This window comes from Mobula birostris, chromosome 6 (assembly GCF_030028105.1).
Source record: "Mobula birostris isolate sMobBir1 chromosome 6, sMobBir1.hap1, whole genome shotgun sequence".
Taxonomy (NCBI): domain Eukaryota; kingdom Metazoa; phylum Chordata; class Chondrichthyes; order Myliobatiformes; family Myliobatidae; genus Mobula; species Mobula birostris.
The window spans coordinates 101595370-101611270 of NC_092375.1; the positions used below are offsets into that span (position 1 = coordinate 101595370).

The 15901-nt window shown below is 43.3% G+C and overlaps 1 protein-coding gene across 2 annotated transcripts in view; it reads left to right on the top strand.

The window, feature by feature from the left end:
• Nucleotides 1-15901, top strand: part of pdia5 (protein disulfide isomerase family A, member 5) — a 219476-nt gene that overhangs the window by 56433 nt on the left and 147142 nt on the right. For both annotated transcript variants that reach the window (XM_072260943.1, XM_072260944.1), the window contains 2 exons: nucleotides 2324-2369; nucleotides 9514-9606. In XM_072260943.1, coding sequence (XP_072117044.1) covers nucleotides 2324-2369; nucleotides 9514-9606 — 139 coding nt within the window. The remainder of the gene's footprint in view (nucleotides 1-2323; nucleotides 2370-9513; nucleotides 9607-15901) is intronic.

Here is a 15901-nt window from a genome sequence, read left to right on the forward strand (position 1 = left end):
TATGATAGACCGGTTCACCAGATGGCCAGAGGCAGTCCCGCTCACCGACACCGCCTCCGAATCCTGCGCCCGAGCACTGATCGCAACCTGGGTAGCCTGCTTCGGGGTACCGGCCCACATTACCTCCGACAGGGGCGCCCAGTTCACCTCCAGCCTGTGGTCGGCTATGGCCAGCCTTTTAGGATCGCAGCTACACCACACAACTGCCTACCACCCACAGTCAAGCAGACTAGTGGAGCATTTCCACCATCACCTAAAGTCGGCTCTCATGGCCCGCCTGGAAGGGCCTAACTGGGTGGACGAACTTCCCTGGGTCTTGCTCGGAATCCGCACGGCGCCCAAAGAGGATCTGCACACCTCGTCAGCCGAGTTGGTGTACGGCGCGCCCCTGGTAGTCCCAGGAGAGTTCATACCAGCCCCAAGGGGGCAAGAGGAAGAACCCACAGCAGTCCTGGATAGACTACGTGAGAGGCTCGGTAACCTGGCCCCCATACCCACTTCATAGCACGGACAGAGCCCGACCTGCGTCCCCAAAGACCTGCAGAACTGTAAGTTTCTTTTTGTACGACAGAGCAGACACCAGGCACCGCTACAGCGGCCCTACGAGGGCCGTTTAAGGTGATCAGGAACAACGGGTCCACGTTCGTGCTGGACATTGGGGGGAGAGAGGAGGTATTCACGGTGGACCAACTCAAACCGGCCCATGTGGACTTGGTGCAACCAGTCCAGGCTCAGGCACCATGGCGCAGGGGCAGACCTCCCAAACAGAGGCCGATCCAGGCTGTGGACATTGGGGGATGTATCGCCGGTTCTTGGGGGGTGGGGAGGGGGGTTATGTAGCAACCCACTTTCCAGTGCACACAAACCGGCTCACAAAACGGCGCGCGCCAGCAGAGAGGGCGGCCCCAGAAAGGGTGCCAGGCCATCTTCACCAGCAGGGGGAAAATCCCGCGTGCAGAAAGGGTCTGGGAATATGCATTCCCCACAGCAGTCCCGCCCGGGGAGGGCAGGAACGGGAAGGCTTTAAAGGAGACCGCGAAGTTTGAATAAATCTCTTTTATCGCAACTCCAACTCACCGACTCCGTGTGGTTATTCTAGCGCTGTGTGTGGCACACCGCTGCAATACATGATAATATAGAAAAAGATATACAAGTAAATCAATTACTCTAAGTATATATATATATATATATATATATATATATTAAATTAATTAATTTTAATTAGTGCAAAAGCAGAAATAATATAAAAAAAAGTGAGGTGGTGTTCTTGGGTTTAATGTCCATTTAGGAATCGGATGGCAGAGGGGAAGAAGCTGTTTCTGAATCGCTGAGTGTGTGTCTTCAGGCTTCTGTGCCTTCTTCCTGATGGTAACAATGAGAGGAGGGCATGTCCTTGGTGATGTGGGTCTTTAATAATGGAAGCTACCTTTCTGAGACACCACTCCTTGAAGATGTCTTGGATACTGTGGAGGCTAACACCCAAGATGGAGCTGAGTAATTTTACAACTTTCTGTAGCTTCTTTTGATCCTGTGCAGCAGCTTCCCCCCTCCATACCAGACAGTGATGCAGCCTGTCAGGATACTCCCCAACAAGCAGAAGGCATAGAAAATGTGAAATAATGGAAGAGGTTGGCTATCCAGACAATGTCGCCCAAGGAATTGTTGTTTGCTGGCGCCATCTTGACCAGAAGTGAAACTTGAAAGGTGTATAAGATTAAGATGCATGGACAGAGTGGACAGCCAGCACGTTTTTCCCAGTGTGGCAATGACTAAAACTCGAGGACATCCTTTTAAGGTGACTGGAGGAAAGTTCAGAGGAATCAGAATCAAGTTTATTATCAGATGTCAGAGGTAGATTTTTTTACACTGATAGTTGTGAGTCCCTGGAATGCACTGCTGGGAATGGTGGTAGAGCCTAATACTTCAGAGATATTTAAGAAACAATGCTACTGTGTCCTGACTTCAATGCCTATGTAGTAACAAAAGTATTGTGGCTTAGTAAATAAGGCTGGGTAAATCCTGCTTTTTTTCCATGTACCCAGGATCGGAATCATAGGGAATGCAGTATTGCCATTGTGGCCAATCTAACTGGTGCCAGTTTCTTGGTGCTTGTGTCAGATCTTATTACAACACAGTTCAGGCTATCTTGTCTTACTAGTTTGAGAAATTGATTGATTCATTTCATGCCAGTTTTTTTGCCTATTGTATTATTCTGTCAGCTTGACAGGAGTAGTGGCAGAGATAGTATTATTAATGTTTATTAATGCTTGAAATGATTTTTGTTATTGAACGAAGTAACTAACAATCTGCATTTGGCTTTTAGGGATGGTGCTTTCCATGTTGAGTATGAAAGACCTGAAACATTCAAGGTAATGAATGCTATGGCAAAATCTTCATGGTCAACCCTGGTTTCTATATGATTACTTAAATAGTACATTTCATTACTGTGTTTTGCTTGAGAGGTTTGTACCCAAGGTTCAATTTCCCTTAGGTGGGCACAGTAGCGTAGTGGTTAGTACAACACTATTACAGCACCAGCGACCTCGGTTCAATTTCTGCCACTGTCTGTAAAGGTATTTGTATGTTCTCCCTGTGACCATGTGGGTTTCCTCTGGGCGTTCCAGTTTCCTCCCACATTCCAAAGACACACAGCTTTGTAGGTTAGCTGGGTTTAATTAGGTGGTACAGACTCGTTGGGCTGGAAGGACCTGTTACCATGCTGTATCTCTAAATAGATTCTTATGAGTAACTTTAATTCCATTTGGTTTTGTGCTTCAGTATATGATTCTGCACATATCATTCTAGTAAAAGCATAATGGAGTAACGTTGTTGCCAAGAGGTTTCTTTGAGATAGTTGGTGGCCGGGCAAACAGTCTGTTTCATATGAAACCCCTTTTTACCGAGCGTCTCCAGAAACACGGCTGGTTAACCCCTCGCTAACAAGCCAATGAACTCAGCAGTGAGAAAATCAACTGTATCGAACTTTCGGGCTGAGATGACTTGGATCCCACCAGACCAGGAGAGCCAGGATGTTTCAACAGCCTACCCCCCAATCTGAGCGATTACCTGTCAGTCAGAAATAACAGATCCTATATCGCATATAACTATAAGCAAGATGCATTTATGAATATCAACTTAATCAAATAGTTGCTAAAGAAGAAAGCAAAAAGGTAAAAACATAGAAGGGCCCATTATAATTAAAACAGTCAAATGTGCACAAGTTGGAGTTCAAATCTTACAAAAACTAGAGGTGTCCTTGTAGTCACGGCACCAACTCCTGTTCACCGATCCCAGGAAGAACTTTCCATCTTGGACTCCATGGAATTGTACATTCCAGTTGTATCGAATCCTACCACCGGTTCTCTCAATCGTCTCTCTCCATCTTCCTCTGAAAAGGACCTCCACCCCTTTAGTGTCCATTACAAAACCTCTCCGCCCAGTTTTCTCTAGAACCTTCTGCCAATTCCACCATCCTGACTGGCTGACCCGACATTCCTAAGCTGAACATCACAAACCCTGTTACCCAAACACTACCAGCAGAACACACTGCTTCTACAGAAAACTACTAAATGAAATACCCTTCAGTATTAGCAGTAAAAGCTTAACCAGGGCATTACACATAGACCACAGGCATACAAGGAACAGTCATGAACTTCTCTTTTTTTCTGCTAATCCAATAACACAGTCTTTAGCTGAGGACAGGATAATAAATCCCTTGGCCAATGTTTCTCCTTCAATGAGATGAAAGATGCACAAGGCCTGCACTGTATCCAGTACATGGAAGTATTGTGCAGTTTCTCTTCATTTGTAGATGTTTGCATCCTCACATCTCAATGACTGATCCATTCTTTGTGAATCCACAACAGGAGACTAAGGCAACTATTCAGCTGTGATTGGGCTGCCTCTGAGCCTGTTCCCTGGCATCCAGAGAAGGAATCTCTGGATAGAATAAAGAAAGCGGATTAAGTTTTTTTTTTCTTTCATGACTCCCCCGTAGCCCTGACTCAGAGAAGCCAATTATTGTGTAGGCTCAAATCAGCTAATTATAATATATTGCCACTTTTATGCAAAAAGGAATATTCCAAAATGTACAAAGGAGATCCAACCAAGGCAGACTTAATACATATTGCTTTACTCAGTAATATGAAATAAGGAAACTTCTATATGGGAGGTGATTGATACAAAGATCTAAAACCTGAGCATGTTAACCCTATAAACCCAAGAGCTTCTGCAGATACAGAGTAACACACAAAATGCTGGACGAACTCACCAATCAGGCAGCATCTATGGAGAGGAATTAAAAGCCAGTGTTTTGGGCTGAGATCTTTCATCAGTGCTTCAGCCCGACACCTATGCTCTTTACTCCTCTCAATAGATGCTGCCTGGCCTGCTGAGTTCCTGAATGGTGCTAGATTTACAAACTGTATGTGAGAGAGACAGACAGGCTCTCTTATAAAGTTTCTTCAAACAACTCAAATTTAATCCATCCAAAATCCCTGTTTTCTCCGCATACAGTTACAGGAGGGAGATTGAAAATCTGTGTGAAGGTTGTTGTGGCACCATTTAACCAATGTTAGCAGAAGCAAAGAAATGATTATTGATGACAGTAGTACATAGATGGGGGTCTATGAGCCAGTACTAATTGAGGGATCAGAGGTAGAGAGGGTCAGTAACTATAAACTCCTTGGCATCAAAGTATCGGAGGATCTGTCCTGGGACCAGCACGTTTAAGTGTTATCACAAAGAAGATACAGCAGCACCCCTACTTTTTGAGAAGGTTACAAATATGTCTGTTAAAAACTCTGTATAGATGTCCAGTGCAGAGTATTCAAGCTGATTGCATCACAGCCTGGAATGGAAGCACCAATGACTAGGAATGAAAAAGGTTGCAGAAAACGGTGGATACAGCCTAGTCTATCACAGGCAAAACCCTCCCCACCATTGCACCATTGAGAACATTTACAAGGTGTGCTGCCACAAGAAAGCAACATAACACCCCCCCCACCCAACCATGAAGACCATGCCCTCTTTTCGCCACAGCCATCAAGCAGGAAGTACAGAAGCCTTACGTACCACAACGCCAGTTTCAGGAACATCTATTACCATGCAGCTATCAGGCTCTTGAACCAGTATGGATGACTTTGCTATTCTGAACTGATTCTACAACATGAAGAGTCACTCCCAAAGACTCTTTACAAGACCACATGTTCTCAGTATTATTTTTATTTGCCCACTTCATCTTCTTTTGCATGTTAGTTGTTTTTCAGTCTTTGTTTATATGTATATAGATTTTTTTAAAATTCTGTTGTATTCTTTCCTGTAAATGCCTGCAAGAAAATGAATCTCAAGGTAGTATATATATAAATTTACTTAGTATTTTTGAACTTTAAGATAATATCTGATCATATGAAAAACAATATGGTATTACAGTGGTGGTAATTTTGTTTTATGCTTATCATCCCTGGTAGCTCTTGGCATTCATCTTTCAGTATTTAAGATCAGGTGAAATTCTTTCCAACTCCCTAAGTTAGGGGTCCCCAACCTTTTTTGCAGTGCGGAGCGGTTTCACGTTGACAATATTCTTGTGGACCGGCCGACCCGGGGGGGCGGGGGTTGGGATGGTTGCCAACGGACAAGAGTAGCAGTCAAATACGTTGCGTTTACCCAGAGGACTACAATGACCATGAAGCCTTGCGCGGGCACCAGTGCGCATGGGTGATTTGCGCATGCGTGCACCTGCCGATTATTTTTCCACACATCGTGTTTGGCGATTCTGTTCGGAGGGGGTTGTTAATCACGACCGGAATATCAGTGATATGTGGCTAATACACTCAATTTCGTTTCTAAAAGGCTTTATCTAACGAATTTAATATTAAACACACAGCGCATTTTCCTCGCATGAATATAGTGATAAGTCAATTATCAGGGGAGCTAAGTGTTGAACGAACTTCCAGTAGAAGTGTCAGAAGCAGGTTCGATATTATCATTTAAAGAAAAATTGAATAGCTATATGGACAGGAAAGTAAATGGAGGGTTATGGGCTGAGTGCAGGTCGGTGGGACGAAGTGAGAGTAGCGTTCGGTACGGACTAGAAGGGCAGAGATGGCCTGTTTCTGTGCTGTAATTGTTATATGGTTATATAAGTCAATAGCATCATAATATTTTAAGTAACGTTTGGATATTAAACACAGCGCATATTTTCCCCGTATGAACTTATAAAATCATTGCAACGCACCAATATTGCTGAATCAATGGGAACCCTGGGCTTGTTTCCTGCAACAACACGGTCCTATCGAGGGGTGATGGGAGACAGCGATATTCGAAGGGGGTTCCTTATGTCCAGTCTAATCCGCAGTTTAGTTTTTGTTACATTCATCGCAGAGATATGTTGGAAATGGAAGCAACGTTTTCAGTGCTTCCGTGGCTATCTCAGGATATTCAGCCTTGACTTTGATCCAGAATGCCGGCAGAGATGTTATGTCAAACATACTTTTCAGCCCGCCGTCATTTCCAAGCTCGAGGAGTTGATCTCCTTCCCGCACTGACATGGATGATGCGCGGGGCGTGACAGGGAATGAGGAAAGGTGCAGCTGACTCATATCGCCAAATTATATCGTTTCCTCGCGGCCCGGTGGTTGGGGACTGCTGCCCTAAGTAATTATTCTAGACGTTTTTAGAAACTTATTACGGTATTTATGTAGTATTTTAAGAATACAAAGTTCAAAATAAATTTATTATCGATTTTAAATTTACATCTATGTCACTATAAACAACCTGAGATTCATTTTCTAGTGGGCTTTCACTGGAAAAACAAAAAAAATTAGAATCAATGTAAGACCATACATAACAAGACGGACAACAACTAATGTGCAAAGGATACCAAAATGCAAGTACAAATGTAAATAAATAAATAAGCAAACAAATAAACAAGCAGTAAATATTGAAAACATGAAATGAAGACTCCCTGAAAGTGAGGTTGCAGAAACAGTTCAGTGATGAGGAGAGTGAAATTGAGTGAAGTTTTACCCTCTGGTTCAAGAGCCTGATGGTTGAGGAGTATTAACTCAACCATGAACCTGAACCAGCCATGAACCAGCTCCTGAACCTGGTGGTGTGGGTCCTGAAGCTCCTGTACCTTCTTGCTGATGGCATCAGCAAGAAGAGAGCATGGCCTGGATGGTCGGGGTCCATGATAATGGATGGTGTTTTCCTGGGAAAACACTCCATGTAAATGTGCACAATGGTAGGGAGGGCTTTACCGGTGACAGACTGGGCTATATTCACTACGTTTTGTAGTCGTTTCTGCTCAAGGGCATTGGTGTTTCCATACAAGGCCAAGCTGCAACCAGTCAATATATTCACCACATACTTATAGAAGTTTATCAAAACTTTGCATAGGAGATATGACGAATCTTTGTAAACTTCAAGGAAGTAGAACTTCTAAACTTCTAAGCTCTGAAGAAACCTCTAAGAAAGATAAACTATTGTCCTTGAAATAGGGTTTTTAGTCCTTTGGGTTGAGGTTGGTATAAATAGTTGACCTGAGTCTCCTCCCATCCTTCTGTAATTCTTAGCATGTTCCTCTGTCCCATTGCTCCTCACTTCTCATCATTCTCTAGATAAAGAATTCTCTGAATTCCTCACTTGATTTCTTGTTGACTTATATTATTTGTCTTCAGTCTTTCATGTTTCTACCAATGGAAACATTAGCACAAATACTTTACGTGATTCCAACAGGCCATATTTGACCATCCTCAAAGACTGCATCTGCTGAATCTCTTGAGTTTATGATTTGCTGATGCGCTGTGAAGTGTCTTTGAGGTGTGCCTAACCTGAATAAGTTTAAATCTTCCCTTTGACAGGTGTTCAGTGAGATCTTCTCTCACTTCTCTCCCTCTATGACCTTTGCTACGCTCCGCCTCACTTGACTTTACTTATCATCTTCTACCTTCCTCCCCACACACACACCTCTTTATTCTAGCTTCTTCACCCTTCCTTTCCAGTGCTGATGAAGGGTCTTGGCCTGAAATGTTAATCTTTCCATATATGCTGTCTGAACTGCTAAGTTCCACCATTTTATGTGTGTTACTCTGGATTTCCCACCTCTGCAGAATCTCTTGTGTTTATGATTTCCCACCCCATACATTTTTTTGCCTCTCTTCCATTGGACGGAAGATACAAAAGCCTGAAAGTATGTACCCCCAGACTCAAGGATAGTTTCTACCCCACTGGTATAAGACAATTGATTGGTTTTCTAATACAATTAGACATACTCCTGACTCACAATCCACTTCATTATGATCTCGTTCATAATTGTCCATCTGCATTGCCCTTTTTCTCAAGCTGCATTCTGTTTTTGCTTTACCTTGTCTATCACTGTGCAGTGATTTGATTTACATGAACGGTATGCAAGACAAGCTTTAGAGCATAGAATATTACAGCATATTTGGCCCACAACGTTGTGCAAGCTTATGATCTACTTAATTCCCAACCTCGCACTGTATTTCAGTGTGACAATAATAAACCAATCCCAACTCCCTTAGAGAAAAGTGAGCATTTTAAACAGTAAAATGAAGCAATGACGGAGCCAATCTGCTGTCATCTGAGCTGCAGAATTAATCATCAGCTGTGTGAGCCGGTACTCTCTTACGTATCTGAGGTTGTGCATGCAGTGTCGTCTGTTTGGCTCATCAGTACAATCATGCATCATGGTAGAGTAATGTTCAGGTTCTGGAGTACTCTACAGGACAGTAATCATTGCAGCAAATCAGAGCCATTTCTTTTTGTTTCATCCTAAGTGTATCTGATTACTGATGTGAAGGAAATCAATTGCTTACGTTGCTTAACTTTTTAATTATGAACTGAGTTCTAATCAGAATCTCTTGAAAAGGGTTCAAAAGAAAAAAGACTAAAGCTTAGCTTTATTTTGTCATGTGTCCACTGACACATTCAGTGAAACGTGTTACTTGTCTGAGGATGTGGGGACAGGCCACATGTGTCACCACGCTTCTGGCACCAATATACCATGTCCACAACTTACTAACCCATATACCTTTGGAATGTGGGAGGAAACCAGAGCATCCAGAGGAAACTCACGTGGTCATGGGGAGACTGTACAAACTACTTACAGACGTGGTGGGAAATGAACCCCGATTGCAAATGCTAGTGCTGTAAAGCATTACTGTTAACTTTTACTCTACAGTGCCGCCCCCCCCCCCCCCAAGTGTTTCATGTGGCTTAAAATCTGAGGTACATTTCTTGCTAATGAGGTGCTTTAGTGGTTAACATTCCATTTTTCATGTCACCTCCTCCACTTCTGCTAGACTGGGAATCCTGTTTTCAATCAGTCTGGAATAGTAGTAACATCTTTGATTAGCTCAGGAATTTTTAGGTGAAAGTAGTCTTTACATTTCATCTATGTACGGCCACAAATATTTTGTGTCACAACTGACAGTTGTGCTCTTGAACATGGAAATTCATGAACTTTGCATTGTTTTTTTTATTGTTTTGCAGTCAATGGTGGCATTTATGAGGGATCCGGAAGGTGCTCCATTGTGGGAAGAGAACCCTGCAGCAAAGGATGTGGTTCACATAGACAGTGAAAAGGTTTGATGCTATAACTTGCTGGGAAATTGGCTGCTCAAGCATACACAGTAATGCTGCTTTACTTCACTTGTGTGCACAAGGATACAAATATTGTAAGATGTTTGGAAACATAGCGTAAAAGATGCACAGAGCACAACACGGCCTTCCGTTGTTATTTCTCTAGCCATTTTTATTATGGCTAATTTTTTTATTTGTGGGTGTACTTTCTAAAAGGTTTTTTAAAGGAATAGTTTTAATGCTGTTAAACTTTTTCTATTGCCCATTCTGGCTTCCTTCTCACTGCTTCTGTTTTCCTCACCTGCCTATCATCTCCCCCTGGTGCCCCTCCTCCCCTTTCCTCCTTGTTCCACTCTCCTCTCCTATCAGATTCCTCCTTCTTCAGCCCTTTACCTTTTTCACCTAAGACTTCCCAGCTTCTCACTTCAGTCTCTCCCTCCCTCACCTATTAACTTGTACTCCTTCCCCTCCCCACCTTCTTATTCTGGCTTCTATCTCCTTTCTTCCAGTCCTGATGATCGACTGTTTATTCCTCTCCTTAAATGCTGCCTGACCTGTAAGCTTTCCCATACAATGTAGTAAAACATAAAATGGGAGTTTTTATAAGTTCTGACCACTTTTCATCATATTCAACAGAATGATGGTAGTTGAATCCTTCTGGCATGAAAATTCTGGGAGTCTGTTGACCAGAGACTTAATTAGGTCAGCTGTGTGAGTACTGTGTCTGCATAGCAGGTCAGAGGCTGAGTGACTCCCCAAACCCTTTCCATTATCTGGAATCCATAATACCTAGGAACAGAATTAGTCCATTCAACAAATTTACCACCCTCTGGCTAAAAAAATTTCTCCTCACCTTTGTTCTACATGCTAGAGCCATCAAACAGTGAAGGGTGGAAGGTTACCATGGCTGGACAGAATGAAGCTGCAGATCAGCCGTGCTTCCATTAAAAAGCGAACAGGCTCATCTAGAGTAGAGAGCATTTCATCTCTCTCCCAATCTATCAAAGTGAACTTACAGGTTAAGTTATTAGTAAAGAAAACAAATACAATGTTAGCGTTCATTTCAAGAGGACTAGAATATAAAAGCAAAATGCAATACAGGTGTCCCCCGCTTTTTGAACGTTCGCTTTACGAAACCTCACTGTTACGAAAGACTTATCTAACTTCCGCTAATGCCCCACCTCCCCCTCATACCCCATCTGTTACTTATTTTTATACACACATTCTTTCTCTCACTCTCCTTTTTCTCCCTCTGTCCCTCTGAATATACCCCTTGCCCATCCTCTGGGCCCCCCCCCCCTTGTCTTTCTTCCCAGACCTCCTGTCCCATGATCCTCTTGTATCCCTTTTGCCTATCACCTGTCCAGCTCTTGGCTCCATCCCTCCCCCTCCTGTCTTCTCCTATCATTTTGGATTTCCCCCTCGCCCTCCAACTTTCAAATCCCTTACCTACTCTTCCTTCAGTTAGTCCTGACGAAGGGTCTAGGCCTGAAACGTCGACTGCTGCGTTCACCAACAACTTTTATGTGTGTTACTTGAATTTCCAGCATCTGCAGAATTCCTGTTGTCTGTTACGAAAGACCTACATTAGTACCCTGTTTTCGCTTTCAGAAGGTGTTTTCACTGTTACGAAAAAAAAGCGCGTGCCCCGAACAGCCGCTCTCCCTAGATTCGAAACGGCATTGCCTTAACACGTGCCTGTGAGCAGCCGTTTGCAAGATGAGTTCTATGGTATTGGAAAAGCCTAAAAGAGCTCGTAAGGGTGTTACACTTAGCATAAAACTAGACATAATTAAGCGTTTTGATCGTGGTGAACGAAGTAAGGACAAATTGAGTTTGGCTTGTGGAGCTGACGAACATGATGTTGAAGAGGTTTTCGTATCCCATGACCAAGAACTGACAGATGAAGAGTTGATGCAATTGGAAGAAAAATGGATTACAATCGAAACCAAATGAGTAATGAAAAAGTACGGCTTTAATTTTGAAAGGGTACGTCAGTTTAGAGGATATTTGCAGGATGGTTTGAGTCCTTACAAAGAACTGTGTGATAGAAAAATGCGCGAGGCTCAGCAGTCAAGCAAGCCTTCCACATCAGCCACAGCAGACGACGAACCTCGACCTTCGACATCGAGGCAACCAGTCATAGGAGAACATGAGCTGCCTGCTCTAATGGAAACAGATGACGAGATGACACCCCAGTGCCCCAACCCCCAGGCCATGGACAGATACCGATTCACAGAGAATGCAGCGGTAGCCGGGAGGCACACAGCACATCTTTAAGAAAAAAGCCGAAATAAACATGCTAATTAATTAGGTGCTGCTGACACGTAATTAATTAGCATGTTTGTTTTGGTTTTTTTCTTAAAGATGTGCTCTGTGCCTCCCGGCTACCGCTGCACCCCTGCATGCTTCGCGGCAATGTATCGCTCGGCAGCCAGGAGGGTGGGTGCCACTGCAGCAGTCAACCTGCGATGACTCAGTCTAACACACCATCATCCGTGTGCTCGGCGTTGTCTTCCCGATTCCAGTAAGTGATACTACACTGTTCATACATTACTTCTACTTTAAATAGGCTGTGTATTTTTACGTGTTATTTGGTATGATTTGGCAGCTTCATAGCTTAAAGGTTACTGGAGAGCGCTTGCGCCGTGTTTTTGCCAACAGCGCTTGCGTGAGATTTTCTGCCGACGGCGCTTGCGTGAGATTTTCGCTACAGAGAACAGTTCAGTAATGATTGTGGAAAAGTATTTAAGTATTTCTACTTTATATAGGCTGTGTATTTATCATATCATTCCTGCTTTTACTATATGTTACTGTTATTTTAGGTTTTATGTGTAATTTGGCATGATTTGGTAGGTTATTTTTGGGTCTGCGAGCGCTCACAAAATTTTCCCATATAAATAAGTGGTAATTCTCACAACACGCTGGAGGAACTCAGCAGGTCGGGCAGCATCCGTGGAAAAGATCGGTCGACGTTTCGGGCCGGAACCCTTCGTCAGGACTGTAGGGGGAAGGGGCAGAGGCCCTATAAAGAAGGTGGGGGGAGGGTGGGAAGGAGAAGGCTGGTAGGTTCCAGGTGAAGAACCAGTAAGGGGAAAGATAAAGGGGTGGGGGAAGGGAGGCAGGGAGGTGATAGGCAGGAAAGGTGAAGAAAGAATAGGGGAAAACACATGGGTGCAGGAATGGTAATAAATGGTAATTGCTTCTTCGTTTTACGACATTTCGGCTTATGAACCGTTTCATAGGAACGCTCTACCTTTGGATGGCGGGGGAAACCTGTACCGAGGCTTTATAAGAGTATTGTGTGCAGTTTTGCACCCCAAGAAAGGATTTACTGGCATTGGAGAGCAGATTCATGAGAATAACCCCAGGAATGAAAGGGATAACCTGTGGGAGGTTTGATGGCTCTGGGCCTGTACTCGCTGGTGTTGAGAAGAATCGGGGGAATATTAAAGGACCTCAATAGAGTGGCTGTGGAATGCATGTTTTCTTCTGTCTAGGACCAGGGGGCAAAGCTTTAGAATGCAAGGGCGTCCCTTTAGAACTGAGATGAGGAGGAATTTCTTCAGCCAGAGGGTGGTGCATCTGTGGAATTTATTCCCACAGAGGGCTGTGGAGCCATGATAGTCATAGTCATAGTCATACTCATATTTTATTGATCCCGGGGGAAATTGGTTTTCGTTACAGTTGCACCATAAATAATTAAATAGTAATAAAACCATAAATAATTAAATAGTAATATGTAAATTATGCCAGGAAATAAGTCCAGGACTAGCCTATTGGCTCAGGGTGTCTGACCCTCCAAGGGAGGAGTTGTAAAGTTTGATGGCCACAGGCAGCAGTGACTTCCTATGACGCTCTGTGTTGCATCTCGGTGGAATGAGTCTCTGGCTGAATGTACTGCTGTGCCCAACCAGTACATTATGTAGTGGATGGGAGACATTGTCCAAGATGGCATGCAACTTGGACAGCATCCTCTTTTCAGACACCACCGTCAGAGAGTCCAGTTCCATCCCCACAACATCACTGGCCTTACGAATGAGTTTGTTGATTCTGTTGGTGTCTGCTACCCTCAGCCTGCTGCCCCAGCACACAACAGCAAACATGATCACACTGGCCAGCACAGACTCGTAGAACATCCTCAGCATCGTCCGGCAGATGTTAAGGGACCTCAGTCTCCTCAGGAAATAGAGACGGCTCTGACCCTTCTTGTAGACAGCCTCAGTGTTCTTTGACCAGTCCAGTTTATTCTCAATTCGTATCCCCAGGTATTTGTAATCCTCCACCATGTCCACACTGACCCCCTGGATGGAAACAGGGATCACCAGTACCTTAGCTCTCCTCAGGTTTACCACCAGCTCCTTAGTCTTTTTCACGTTAAGCTGCAGATAATTCTGCTCACACCATGTGACAAAGTTTCCTACCCTGAGTAGCCCTGTACTCAGCCTCATCTCCCTTGCTGATGCATCCAACTATGGCAGAGTCATCAGAAAATTTCTGAAGACGACAAGACTCTGTGTCGTAGTTGAAGTCAGAGGTGTAAATGGTGAAGAGAAACGGAGACAAGACAGTCCCCTGTGTTTAAGACTGTGTTTTGATTTACGGGGAGAAGGTGGGAAAATGGGGTTAAAAAAATTAATCTGTCACGGTTGAATGGCAGAGCAGACTGGATGGACAAAATGGCTTATTTCTTCTCCTATGTTTTATGGACTGCATTTATTTGCTGATGCCACTCTCTCATTGCCTTCCAAACTCGAGATCTCTGCCACCAAGAAAGACAAAAAGCTAGATCCACTACCCTCTGGCTGAAGAAATTCCTCCTCATCTCAGTTCTAAAGGGACATCCTTGTATTCTGAGGCTGTTCCTGCTAGTCCTCGACTTCTCTACTAATTGGCTTTTGCCCCTCCTCCATCATTAAGTTTAAAAAATTCCTTTTCACTATCTGAAGGCCTAATACAAGGGAGCATAATTTTAAGGTGATTATAGAAAAGAGGTGTTCTTTACATAGGTCAAAAGTAAGTTTTTTACATAGAGAGTGGTGAGTGTGTAGAATGCCCTGTCAAGAGTATGGTAGAGGCAGATATATGAGGGACAATTAAGAAGACACGTGTGATAGAAAAATGGAGAGCTATGTGGGAGGGAAGGGTCAGATTGATCAAAAGGTTGGCACAACATGGACCGAAGGGCCTGTCTCGTGCTGTAATGTTCTGTGTCGTGGCTCATCGGCACATTCTTAAGGTGCAATTAAAAATTGACTGTGATAGTGAAGCCCTCAATTATTAATATAAAATTATTACCTTCTGAGAAGTGTCATTATTCCAACTGAGGACAAATAATTCTAATGAAATTGTAGAAAAATCTATCCAACTATTTTGATATAATTATTGTGTTTATTTAGTGCCTGTAATGCAGTAAAATGTTTGAACATGCTTCAAAAGTGTAGTCAGAAAAAAAGACATCTATCCAATGTTCTAATCATTCATTTCATCACCAGCACAATGTGGCTGTATTCTGTGCCATCCACTAAAGGCACGACTGTTATGTGCAAAGTGCCTCCAAGAACCACAGCTAGGACCATAATGAATAAAAGGAGGAGATGTTAAAATTTAGTTACTGCTAAAGACATGCAAATTCAGGGAGATTGAAGATTTGGATATGTCCATAGTTATGTCAGGATCTTACCATTTTAAAATAAGGCCAGAGAGTGTAGGACCAGAGGGCATAGTTTCAGAATATTATAACGTCCCTTTAGAACAAAGTTGAGGAGGATTTTCTTTAGTGGTGGTGAATCCGTGGAATTCATTGCCATAGATGGCCATGGCAGCCAAGTCATTCGATATATTTAAAGTGGAAGTTATATGTGCTTGATTAGTAACGGTGTCCAAGATTTTGGAATGAAGGCAGGAGATTGGAGTTAAGAGTCAGCTATGATCAAATAGTGGAGCAGACTCAATGGGCTGAACAGCCTAATTCTGTTCCTATGTCTTATGATCTTAAAATTAGGTGTTTCCCCTTTCCAATTAGATGAGTTCGGATGTACTTATGAGGGATAGAATTTTTCTTTGTTTCCATCATATTGCCTGGGTTTCATCTCCTAAGTTACAGAGAAAGGTTGAACAAGTTAGGTCTTTATTCTTTGGAGCGTAGAAGGTTGAGGGAGGGGGGGGCTTGATAGAGGTATTTAAAATCATGAGGGGGATTGATAGAATTGACGTGGATAGGCTTTTTCCATTGAGAGTGGGGGAGATTCAAACAAGAGGACATGTTGAGAGTTAAAGGGCAAAAATTTAGGGGTAA